This window comes from Nomascus leucogenys, chromosome 12 (genome assembly GCF_006542625.1).
Source record: "Nomascus leucogenys isolate Asia chromosome 12, Asia_NLE_v1, whole genome shotgun sequence".
NCBI lineage: Eukaryota > Metazoa > Chordata > Mammalia > Primates > Hylobatidae > Nomascus > Nomascus leucogenys.
The window spans coordinates 103,303,822-103,317,171 of NC_044392.1; the positions used below are offsets into that span (position 1 = coordinate 103,303,822).

Here is a 13,350-nt window from a genome sequence, read left to right on the forward strand (position 1 = left end):
AGTGGACATTCTTTTTTAAACAATTACTTGTCTTTGGATAATTCCTAAGAGAAGTTTTATTTTGAGTAATACTTTTGTTAGTCCTTGATGACATTTTCTTTAATTGTGTTTACCATCTTTTGTTATTTCTTTCAATAATGGCCTCCTAAGAGATTTGTTATGAAGCTGAAGGGGTGGGTTGCCCCTCCACACCTGTGGTGTTTCTCGTTAGGTGGAACGAGAGACTTGGAAAAGAGAAAGACACAGGGGCAAAGTATAGAGAAAGAAATAAGGGGGCCCAGGGGACCGGTGTTCAGCATATGGAGGATCCCGCCGGCCTCTGAGTTCCCTTAGTATTTATTGATCATTCTTGGGTGTTTCTCGCAGAGGGGGATGTGGCAGGGTCATAGGATAATAGTGGAGAGAAGGTCAGCAGATAAACACGTGAACAAAGGTCTCTGCATCATAGATAAGGTAAAGAATTAAGTGCTGTGCTTTAGATATGCATACACATAAACATCTCAATACCTTACAGAGCAGTATTGCTGCCTGCTTGTCCCACCTCCAGCCCTAAGGCAGTTTTCCCCTATCTCAGTAGATGGAACATACAATCGGGTTTTACATTCCCAGGGACTGGCAGGAGACAGATGCCTTCCTCTTATCTCAACTGCAAAGAGGCATTCCTTCCTCTTATACTAATCCTCCTCAGCATAGACCCTTTATGGGTGTCGGGCTGGGGGACGGTCAGGTCTTTCCCTTCCCATGAGGCCATATTTCAGACCATCACATGGAGAGAAACCTTGGACAATACCTGGCTTTCCTAGGCAGAGGTCCCTGCAGGCTTCTGCAGTGTTTGTGTCCCTGGGTACTTGAGATTAGGGAGTGGTGATGACTCTTAACGAGCATGCTGCCTTCAAGCATCTGTTTAACAAAGCACATCTTGCACAGCCCTTAATCCATTTAACCCTGAGTTGACACAGCACATGCTTCAGAGAGCACGGAGTTGGGGGTAAAGTTACAGATTAACAGCATCTCAAGGCAGAAGAATTTTTCTTAGTACAGAACACAATGGAGTCTCCTATGTCTACTTCTTTCTACACAGACACAGTAACAATCTGATCTCTCTCTCTTTTCCCCACATTTCCTTTCATGCGCGTCCGTGTGAAGGGATCACCAAGCAGGCTTTGTGTGAGCAATAAAGCTTTTTATCACCTGGGTGCAGGCGGGCTGAGTCCGAAAAGAGAGTCAGCAAAGGGTGGTGGATTATCATTAGTTCTTACAGGTTTTGGGATAGGTGGTGGAGTTAGGAGCAATGTTTTGGGGGCAGGCGGTGGATCTCTCAAAGTACATTCTCAAGGGTAGGGAGAATTACAAAGAAGCTTCTTAAGGGTGGGGGAGATTACAAAGTACCTTCTGAAGGGTGGAGGAGATTACAAAGTACCTTCTTAAGGGTGGGGGAGATTACAAAGTACCTTCTTAAGGGTGGGGGAGATTACAAAGTACAATGATCAGTTAGGGTAGGGCAGGAACAAATCACAATGGTGGAATGTCATCAGTTAAGGCTATTTTTACTTCTTTTGTGGATCTTCAGTTACTTCAGGCCATCTGGATGTATACATGCAAGTCACAAGGGATGCAATGGCTTGGCTTGGGCTCAGAGGCCTGACATTTCCCCCTTTTCTTTCCGACAAAACTGCCATTGCCATCATGGCCCATTCTCGATGGTCGCTGTCTCTTCGGAGCTGTTGGGTACACCTGCAGACTAACAACAGACAAAACAGGCACACAAGGATTAATATGAAATTTATAATCATAGTACTTCCGATGGTCTTAACCCAAGTGACAGGGTTAAGATTTGGGAGGCCATCAGCAACTCCCGTGATTGCCTCAGTTCCTGGTATCAAATTTAAATGGATTTGATGTTTCGAAAATTTGTTCTTTTAATTTGGAAGTGTCTCAAGCGAGATTATCCTCTCTTCCCTGTAGGTGGTGTCTAACCATGTCCCAGTGATGCTCAGACTCATTATAAGCTTGGAGTGTAATACAAAAATCTGACATATTCCAGTCACACTGTAACTGGAAACCATGTGCTAAGCTCATGAGCCTGTCTCCCATCCAAATGACAGTTTGTCTAAGATCATTAATTTGATTTCCCAATTTTTGATCAATACCAGATTGTGAATTCCACAATCTTGTAGAATTTTTTTGCCAATCATTAACAAAGTTTACTGACTGAACAGCAGAGTGCAATGCAACTCCTGCCACAGCAGCCGTAGCTGTGACTGCAATTAATCCCATAATCACTGTAATTAAAGTAAAAATGAATCTTTTGAATCTATTTAAAATGCCTTTTAATACTTCAGTCAAAATATGGACGGATAGTGAGGCCTCCCACGGTCGGTCCATGGACACAGGGATCCATAATGTGGGGAAAAGAAAGAAAGATCAGATTGTTACTGTGTCTGTGTAGAAAGAAGTAGACATAGGAGACTCCATTTTGTTCTGTACTAAGAAAAATTCTTCTGCCTTCAGATGCTGTTAATCTGTAACCTTACCCCCAACCCCATGCTCTCTGAAGCATGTGCTGTGTCAACTCAGGGTTAAATGAATTAAGTGCTGTGCTTTAGATATGCATACACATAAACATCCCAATGCCTTAAAGAGCAGTATGGCTGCCCGCATGTCCCACCTCCAGTCCTAAGGCAGTTTTCCCCTATCTCAGTAGATGGAACATACAATCGGGTTTTATACGAGACATTCCATTGCCCAAGGACGAGCAGGAGACAGATGCCTTCCTCTTGTCTCAACTGCAAAGAGGCATTCCTTCCTCTTATACTAATCCTCCTCAGCACAGACCCTTTACGGGTGTCGGGCTGGGGGATGGTCAGGTTTTTCCCTTCCCACAAGGCCATATTTCAGACTATCACATGGGGAGAAACCTTGGACAATACCTGGCTTTCCTAGGCAGAGGTCCCTGCGGCCTTCCGCAGTGTTTGTGTCCCTGGGTACTTGAGATTAGAGAGTGGTGATGACTCTTAAGGAGCATGCTGCCTTCAAGCATCTGTTTAACAAAGCACATCTTGCACAGCCCTTAATCCATTTAACCCTGAGTTGACACAGCACATGCTTCAGAGAGCACGGAGTTGGGGGTAAAGTTACAGATTAACAGCATCTCAAGGCAGAAGAATTTTTCTTAGTACAGAACACAATGGAGTCTCCTATGTCTACTTCTTTCTACACAGACACAGTAACAATCTGATCTCTCTTTCTTTTCCCCACAGAAGCATTTGTGTTCCCTTTTGTGTTTTTCTAAAGTGCATTCCAAGCTCTATTTTTTTTCTCTGAAATTTTCTTCAGATCCACTTGATTAATTAAGTGATCATATTGTTTTCACTTTATAAAAATACTATTAACATTTGTATCTTAATAGTATTAAGATTTCCATATTTCTACAAAATAAATTTGTAGTTTCACACTGTTTCCTGGCCCCTCTGTGGAATCAGGTCATTTAAGGCTACTCTGCTGTTAAAAATGATGTCTTAATTTTTAAAAGATATTCCAGATTTTACTGTTACTTTCTTATTTACTCCTCACATCTCAGAGCTGGTCATTTCAGCAAAATAATCCAAAATAATGAACAATCTTACCCATTTTACTTACAACAGAATTCACTGAAAAACTAAAGGAAAATGCACTACCAGGACACTGAGAAGAATATGACGCATTTCTTTTATGTTTTATGATGTAAATTGAAAGCAGCTGGAAGTTAGCTATGTAGTGAACTCCCAGGTACAAATAGAGCAAATTGAGTCACAAACAAATGTCACACTTTACAGAGTCCACAATAAAGTTTTCTCTTACATGTCATCTAGCTGGATCAAATACAAACATGATGCTGTGTGCCTCCTGAAGATAGTACCCACTGGCTTTGGTGTGAGACAGCAATCTCACTCTGAGAATTTCAATAGTGAATGTAGTGAGCAGAAGAGCTGATGGAATTTTGCATAATGTGCCTTATAAAGCAACTCAGTGAAAATAGCGTCCTGAAGGCCTGACCTCACCTAACCTGACCAGAATGTCCAGTTACGTTCCCTCTACAAAACCAGATGGACTGTGAAGAAGGTGGGCCCAAGTGTTAAACATAGAATCCTCATCTCAGTGTGAACTATGTTAATGGTGGGAGACATAGTTGCAGATAACCAAAAGCTGTGGATAAACCTAAAAAACCCTAATAAACATAATGGGGTCTTCTCAGGCAATGAGGAACAGTGCCTAGAACATGGCTGTGATGGTTAATTTTATGTGTCAACTATGATGCCCAGTTGTTCGGTCAAACACCAGTCTAGATGTTGCTGTAAAGGTATGTTTTAGATGTGACTATTTAAATAGACTTTGAGCAAAGGAGATTAATCTCTATAATGTGGATGATGAGTTTCATGCAATCAGTTGAAGGCTTTAAGAGCAAAGACTAAGGTTTCCCTAAAGAAAGCAATTCTGCCTCAAAACTGCATCACAGAATCTCTGCCTGTATTTTCAGCTGAATGGTCTTCCCTGCAAATTTCAAACTCAAGACTACAATAGATTTTAGATTTGCCAGCCTCACAATCACGAGCCATTTCTTAAAATAAAATTCTATGTATCTCTCTATTTTTCTCTATACACACACACACACGCACAGGCCCTACTGGCTCTGTTAGTCTGGAGAACCTTGACTTAACACGATGGTAGTTACTTACTGCTCACCAGAAGCCCTAAGAGACTGAATATAGAAAGGGACAGTGGCCATGCCATATGTAAAATTAGAAATTTGACCCACAACCTGCAGCAAGCTGCCTGAGAAACCAACACCCTCATCAACAATAAACAACCCAGGAGATCAGCCTGCTGTAAGTCAGAGTTGCAGGAAGCCAGATTGCTTTCTTTAGTGACAATCCAGGAAGCTAAACAATAACTTGTGTAACAATTGGCCCAGAATCGTCGGGAAATGAATGACTGACAGTTTTCTCTAATTTTGCCCCTGCTTCCAACTTAGGACCAGAGAAAGCCAAATATGCACCTAGCAAATCATACAGGATGCCCCATCTAGAGGCCAAAGCAACTCCATCTTGGATGCTAATCTGCCCTGTTGGCTTCTGATTAACCCTCCTTCCAATTTATCTATTGCACCTTGTTTAAGAGCAGGTACTTATTGTAAATCCTGCCCTTAGAGTAAGTCACCTTGATAAACTCATACACACAGTAAATCCTGCCCTTAGGTCAAACAGCTTTGATGTTATCATAATTGTCTTACAAATTCCTTTTCAACCACTCCTCTCCCTGTGGCATAAAAGTCCCAGGTCTTGGGGGTAATTATGCGGGGATCCACCAACTTGCCTCATCACTGCCCAAGATATAGTCATGGCTTCTGTTCCTAAGTCCCTATTAAATGTTTCTTTCTAAGAAACTGGGTGCCTCTTTGGCCTCTCAACTTCCTTAGACTTTGATGTAGGATTACACAGACCTGCCCACTGTGAAACACTGACTCCAGTCAACCTGCTTCCGGCTTCCCCATGCCAACAGTCTTCAACCAGGGCATACCTGAAGGCTCCCCTTTTTTCCACTACAAAACTTTTCCACCCATCTGCCCGCCTTTGACTTTCTGCCAAAACCCAGGTGATGGTGGCTAACTCCCTTGCTATAGTAAGCTAAGAATAGCCTTTCCTTTTCTCATTTGGTTGATCTTCATTAATTTCCACAGCCCTAAGGCCTTGAGATGGCAAGAAATCAGTTCTGGCAGAAACCATAGTGAGATAGGACCTGCCTCAAAATGCTACTGCCTCTAGAGACAGAATTTCCAGACTCAATAGATAGAACTCAAGAGTGTGGACAATACAGAAGAATGTATATTTTTATGTATTCTCCTCCTGAACAGCACTGTTATTCATCAGGCTGTATGATATTATTTTAACCAAGACAAATGGCAATATCAAGATTTATTATAAGATGAAAAACCTTTAGTATAAAAATAATTTTTAAGATTTAATTTTTGACTTATGGCTCACTGATGATAACTTGCTAACTATACACTCAACTATAAAATAGTCTATTTTATTATTTTTTTGAGAGACAGGGTCTCATTCTGTCGCCCAGGCTGGAGTGCAGTGATGCCACTGCAGTCTGGAACTCCTAGGCTCAAGGAGATGCTCCAGCTCAGCTGCCCAAGTAGCTAGGACTATAAGCACGCTACCACCAGGCCCAGAAGATTCTATTTTTAAACACATCTTCTTTTATTCTCAACAAATGTACTATTTCAGATAAAAATATAAAAAGTACTATTTCTCTGTAAAAAGGTGGCCTTTAACCTGCCTTGTATAGGATTTATAACTAATCTGCAAACACTAAGATTTGGGAATAATAGTTATTTAACTGCATTTATAAAAATTAACATCAAAGGCTAAGACCTCTAAGAGCAGTAGTTGGGAATTAAAAGGACCCAGGAATACAGGTTAATGTCGCATAATGTAGGAATATCACAATGGGATGCATTTGATAATTAGATTTTTTTTTTTTTTTTTTGAGACAGAGTCTCACTCTGTCACCCAGGCTGGAGTGCAGTGGGACAATCTCGGCTCACTGCAAGCTCCGCCTCCCGGTTTCATGCCATTCTCCTGCCTCAGCCTTCCAAGTAGCAGGGACTACAGGCACCCGCCACCACACCCGGCTAGTTTTTTTGCATTTTTAGTAGAGATGGGGTTTCACCGTGCTAGCCAGAATGGTCTCAATCTCCTGACCTAGTGATCCGCCCGCCTTATCCTCCCAAAGTGCTGGGATTACAGGCGTGAGCCACCACGCCCGGCTGATTTATTTATTTTTTTTAATATTAAGTATAGTCTTAAATCAGTAGAATTTCACAGTAAACTTTTCAAGTATTTGATTTTCGGCTTATGGTAACTAAGTGTAAACCATTGCTTTTAATGTTCTTTTCAATGATATGCAAAAAAATCACACTTGATTTAAGAACATTCGTTTAAATTTAAATTCCTCACAAAACATCACAAATGAATTACCATTATATTATAAACATGATCAAAATAAATCTTTGACTTGAAAAAAGAACATAATCTCCCAAAGTAGCACAAATCTCACCTCCTTCAGAGGCAAACATACAGGAAAATTAACAAAAAAAATTAACAGAATTGACCTGTAATTGTAACATGACATACAGAAAAGTTTTTAACAGAGATGACCCCTAAGAAGATTACAGTTATGAAAGATAATGAGGTGCCTTAAAATTTCCACTTGAAAATTTTGCAAAGGCTCGTTGTTTGTCCATTTAATTACTCAGGAAGATTTGATCTTCACAGGAAGCAGCTTCTAATAGCAGCTCTGGAATACTAGCTGTGACTTCCACTTGGAGGGTGCTATAATAACAGTGCACAAGAAAAATATGTTATTAAACGTATAGGCCATAGCTTCAACTCCTCAAGAAGTCCTTTTTCTGAATACTACCATCCTTTAAATATGCACTTTGACTGAGCCCCCTATACAGTTATTTATACACCTGGTCTATTATAGGAACAGAAAAGCTTTAGAGTTCACAGTGAGACCACTCTTTGTAAATATAGTGACCCCCATGCCCAAGATAAAGCAGACACACACACGCACACACAAAATAATAAGACTTACTGCTGCCTTCAAAGCTTGATCTAGATCTTCCAGTAGGTCTTCCTCATCCTCTAAGCCCACAGAGAGTCGAATCAGTGTGTCACTAATTCCAAGGACATGTCTGTCACTCTTAAGAACTGATGCATGAGTCATGATTGCCCTGAGAGAAGACATGAGCAAATTTTTGGTCACTATATTGTGTCAGGGGAGGCATGTTTCTGTCTCATAAACTGCAATTACCCTCAACATTTTTCTGCTCCAAATATCAAATTGTGCATACTCCTATAATTCACAGGCAAGAAAAGGGAAAATTATGAAACTTATCTTTTCTAGCTATGATTTTAAATGAAAAGCAAGATATTTTTCATCCTGTTTATGCCATTGGTAAGATACGCTCAATCCAAATACTGAAAGTGTGTGTCAAGTACCCCCATGCAGTAGGGTAAGGTATAGCCTCCCCAGTGTGTATATTTCAATACCTGCCTAAATGAGGCTTTGGCCAGAAATCATGTACTCCATGACCAACCTACTGGATTGCTACTTATAAGAGGTCTCTTGGACCAAGAGCCTGTCATAATTAGTTTCCTCTGGATCAATCCAGAGCCAGACCTTCTGAGGCACATCGGAGAAAGACCACCAAGAATCACTAGTAGCAACCAGTAAACATTCAGAATTCCACAATATAACTCCTGGCATAGAGGCCTGGAAGGATTTTTCAAATGGTCTAGCAGCCCATTACCATCATCAACAGATGTGAAGGAAAACCACCCATAATATGTCAAGCACTGCACTAAAAATTGGGAAACCAAGAAGAATGAGATATTTTCTTTACCCTAAATAACAAAGCAGGAGCTAAAAGCAATGACAATTCACAAAACAAAATAGTCCATATAAACAATGCCAAACAAGTATAGACAAAAAGACTGCCAAGTTCCAGGGAAGGAGAAATTTCTGTGAAGAATAATGGAGGAGAGGCTTAGCGTCTTAATTAGCCCCAGTATGTATATTACAACCAACACTCTTCCTTTCCCTGCACACCACCAGCAAAATCAATACCTAAGCTGCTTTCTCCTCTCTTACATGAGAGCCATGGGGGAAAAAAATCTCAGTTGTGGTCTGAGTGATGGGTGTCTTCCTTTATCACAGTACTAAAGTGTTTAGACACAAACATTCATCTTAAAATGTTCTGCCCTGGGAGACTCGTAATTCCTTAAAGGAGTGTGTACATGTAGAAATAAGAACTCAGGTCTCAGAGACCAACAAACTTGGGTATGAGTCTTAGCCCTTCCACATACTGGCTATGTGGCCTTATAAAAGTTACTCATCCTCAGTGCCTATTTCCTTATCTGAAGTAATAATAGATGCATCTACTGTGTGCTTACCGTGAGGCAGATACTCTAGTAGGTGGTTTGTGTGCATTCATTCATTTTTTTAATGAACAAAAATTGGATATAACACCTGTCTTAAAGGTTTGTCACAGGCATTAATTTGAAGGAACATGTATAAAGCACTTCTAAGCACTTGGAATGTAGTAGAGATGCCTAATAAAAGATAATAGTTCATAGCAGGTGCTAACATTTATTGGGTACTTAGTATGAATGAAGGCATTAGCTTAAGAGATTTTTTTTCCCCATGTTCTCACAACAAACCTAAGGCTATGTAGAGTGTTGTTCACATTTTAAAATTGAGGAAACTGAGATTTAGGGAGGATGACTAACTTTTCTAAGGTCACAGAGTTACATGTGTTGTGAGGCTGGGAGACTAAGCTAATACACATTAGCTTCACTTCCTTCCTCCCATATTGCAATGCTGCACTAGTAGCAGCAGAGCTGGGAGACACAGAATGAAGGGTGATAGAACAGACAAGCCCTGACCTAAATCCACTCATCCTCTGGCATCGGGGTTATAGCCTAAACCAGAGTGCCTGGGGGCCAAGCAACTTTAAACAAAAATCCCTAAATAAATCAGGAGAGATTTATTTTAAGACAATTTTTTAAACAAGAGAATCTTAAGGTAATACACATTTCGTTACTATGAAAAACAAACCCATTTCACATGCTGAGTGTGCCCTCTTGTGCATCCAAACTTACTAGCAGGCATCTTCCGGAAAGACTAACAAAAATCTGCATTACATGAATTATTTCAAGTCATTATTTAGACATCTTTTTTTTTTTTTTTTTTAACTTGGTGAGACTGCCTGACTTTTGGTCTAACTGTAAACTCCTATACAAAGACAGAAAATAGGCCTAAACTTTGGTGGGCCCTGACATTTCTGTACACAATGCTTGCAAAACAAGTTATTCCACAAATGTTTATAAAAATGAAGACACAGAAATACACCGTATACATTTAGTACAGTTAAAAATAGTTAGATTATGATGTTGACTTAACCCTGCAATAATTACAACATATGGTCATAGTAGCATATAATAAAGGTAATATATATATATATCAGGAATGCTTGGGGGCACAGGTAATCAATAAATGATAATCATTAATTTTTTGTTGTTGTTTTGGTTCTTTTTTGAGACAGAGTCTCACTGCATCACCCAGGCTGGAGTGAAGTGGTGTGATCTCAGCTTGCTGCAACCTCGGCTCACTGCAACCTCCATCACTTGGGTTCAAGCGATTCTTGTGCCTTAGCCACCCAAGTAACTGGGATTATAGGTGTGTACCACCACACCCAGATAATTTTTTTTTTTTTTTTAGTAGAGACAGAGTTTCACCATGTTGGCCAGGCTGGTCTCGAACTCCTGACCTCAAGTAACCCACCTTGGCCTCCCAAAGTACTGGAATTGCAGGCGTCAGCCATTGCACCAGGCTGAAAATCATTAATTATTAATCTCATTTTATGTGTTAAAAAATGGAAGTTTAAAAGTTAACTAATTGGTGGAAGCAGATCTCAAATCTAGATCCAAGCACCTTTCACCTCCCCTCGCTGTTTCTGATGCAAATCCAAGAGTGAAGCTGCTAACATGTTGTTGTGTGACACTTGAGTCAATCAGCTCAACCCTCTGGATCTTTGTTTCCTTGCCTGTAAAATATGCTGTTGGACTGTATGATCTTAAGCTGCTTCTTGTACCAATATCCTCTGATGCTTTGATAAAATTAGATGAATTGATTGGGTTAGATACCGAAGGGCCTGGTACCAAGTTAGGGTTTGGATTTATCTTGTACACAACATGAAGATATTAAAGGTTTATCCTACAGAGAACAGAAAACAAAAGATTTGACAGTATCTAGTACGGCTCTTCTCCGATAATCAAGGGCATGGAGGAGTTTCATCAGAGACACATTTTCTGTTTCCCAAAGAGCCTTGAAAACAGCTTTTCTAGTACAAAGTCCCCAATCCGCTCTAAGGCTGAGTAGGATAGAACATGTGGCCCTAGGTTAGAGGTCAGAGGTCAGAAATCCTAGAATACAGTTCCTGCTGGAATCTCTTTTTGACAGAGCAGGGAAGGAAGAAACATTTGGGAGGACACTGCTGACTAACAAGAAGCCCTCCAGGAGATTTCATCAGGGTCTCCATTCTGACAGGGTTAGAGTCCATTCTGATTCATGTCATGCTATTCTTATTGTTAAATATCTTGAATTATCCCTGAGCTTATCATATTTCTTTCCCAATCATTAAAGCTGACATCAAATTTAAAATACTGAGAAAAACAGAACTATACTTACGGAAGCTCAACAAGGCTTTCGAACCCTCCCAAGCTCTCGGCCAGAGTAAATAGCTATAGCAAAGAAAACATGAATTTAGATTTTCTAGTAAAATGAAAATACTAAAATCTAAAAATAAATGTTTTTAGGCCAGGCACAGTGGCTCATGCCTGTAATCCCAGCACTTTGGGAGGCCAAGGCAGGCGGATCACCAAGGTCAGGAGTTCGAGACCAGCCTGGCCAACATAGTGAAACCCCGTCTCTACTAAAAATACAAAAATTAGCTGGGCATGGTGGCACGCACCTGTAATCCCAGCTACTTGGAAGGCTGAGGCAGGAGTATCACCTGAACCCAGGAGGTGGAGGTTGCAGTGAGCTGAGATCATGCCACTGAACTCCAGCCTGGGGAAAAGAGTGAAATGATGCCTAAAAAAAAAAATATTGCATTTGAGACTTTGCTCTGTGGTTACCACTTAAATAAAAAAATCTCTAAATGCTTCCCAAGTTATACATACTTCCTTGTTAATATATATCACTCATGAAATACATCCTTTAACTCCCTACTGGAATAGGGGGAAAAAAAAAACCACTGTTTTTATGTTGAGTGTGATAGTGTCATAAAACTTTACAAATGTTTTAAAAGTTACTTTGGTAAATGTATTAAATTAAGGTGACATCAGGAACACTGACTAATCTGGCAGCTTTCTGTTAATCTATTCTGTAGTATTTAAACTGCATGAGCTCAAGGTTAAGCCCAGTGTATGGAGTTGAACAGGCCTCTTGCTCAAGGCCCCTGAGAGCCTCCTCCTGGCTTTTTGAAAATTAGACAAAGGCCTCACCCCAGTCAGATGCAGCTTAGGAGGCACAGGGTTTGGAAAGCCATTCATAGGATGGATTTTAGAACAGCCCTTGTGCAGTGCACTAACTGCACACTACTTCGAGGTTTTACCTATTTCATCTGAAAAAAGGGGTTCACTTTTAAATAAATGCATTAGAATACTCTGTGTCTCCAAGTTGATAGTAGTATGTGGAGAGTGAAGAAGTGAACGTATTTAGATGTCTGCTACATTGCTGTTTAAGTCATTTTCAACCCAATGCATTTCATGATAAAGAGGTTTATGAGTGTAACCTGCAGATACAAAAACATTATCTGGCTTGAGTAGAAGTGAGAGATAGTGAACTGCTGTAGGGCCTTACCTCCTACAATTTTAAACCTATTTTGTAAGTTTACCTTTAGGTTCTTGAGGAAAATCTCAGCATGCTGAAGAGTGCCCTTAATATAAAAGGTGACCATCCCTGTACAACCTGTACACTGACGCTTCACCAACTCATGCTGTGGATGAGAGGGCAGCCCTGTAATCATAAGGTATCATAAAAGTCTCATTTTAGAATCAAACATGTAAATTTTTTGGGGGGAGGGTGGTATTTTTCACTGTCTGCTTAAGTAAACTGCAAATAAGCCTAAGATGGGAATTATGCCATGCTCACATCTGACTACTTGCTCAGGCCCCTATCTCTCCAGCTTCGTGTTGCCTCATCTTTTCTACCCTCTTCAGCTTTCTTTATGCCAGCACCACCGCACTCCCTTTCATCTCAGGACCTTTGCACATGCTGTCCCTTCAACCTGGACTTCCCTTGTTAATTACATCCTGTAATTTCTCGTGTAGCACCTGTCTTAGCCACCAGACTTCCTCCACGAGGGCAGATCCATTTCTTTTGTTACTAATTGGATCCCAGTTCCTAGTGCAAAGCCTGGCTCATAGCTGGCATTTAATAAACATTTCTTGAACAAATCTCCAATACCTTGTCTATGCCCTTTTAACCAATGCTGCCCATTCTTCATGGCATAGCTCAAAACTCTTCTCTCTCCCTCCATCCAAAATATATATCAATCAACAGCTCTTTACCTAAAGTACATTTAGGGCATTTAGTTTCATATGTATTTCACTTTGGTTTCTCTAAATTCCTTGTGAATTTCCTAGTGAAATTCCAGTTTTAATTTTTCTATATATTCTAGATGCTAGAACCTTCAAAAGAATCTAAAAAGAAAAGAACTACTTAGGACCACCA

At 40.4% G+C, this 13,350-nt stretch overlaps 1 protein-coding gene across 3 annotated transcripts in view; it reads right to left on the minus strand.

The window, feature by feature from the left end:
* Positions 1-1,605: 1,605 nt before the first annotated feature.
* Positions 1,606-13,350, minus strand: part of CTH (cystathionine gamma-lyase) — a 34,182-nt gene continuing 22,437 nt past the window's right edge. The window contains exons 9-12 of one of the 3 annotated variants that reach the window (XM_030823140.1): positions 12,512-12,633; positions 11,302-11,354; positions 7,645-7,783; positions 1,606-1,741 (exon numbers count right to left, since the gene is read on the minus strand). In XM_030823140.1, coding sequence (XP_030679000.1) covers positions 1,685-1,741; positions 7,645-7,783; positions 11,302-11,354; positions 12,512-12,633 — 371 coding nt within the window. In that variant the 3' untranslated portion in view covers positions 1,606-1,684. Of the gene's footprint in view, positions 1,742-6,910; positions 7,380-7,644; positions 7,784-10,348; positions 10,828-11,301; positions 11,355-12,511; positions 12,634-13,350 lie in introns of those variants that run through there. The other 2 variants (XM_003260187.4, XM_030823141.1) reach the window with 2 other exon arrangements.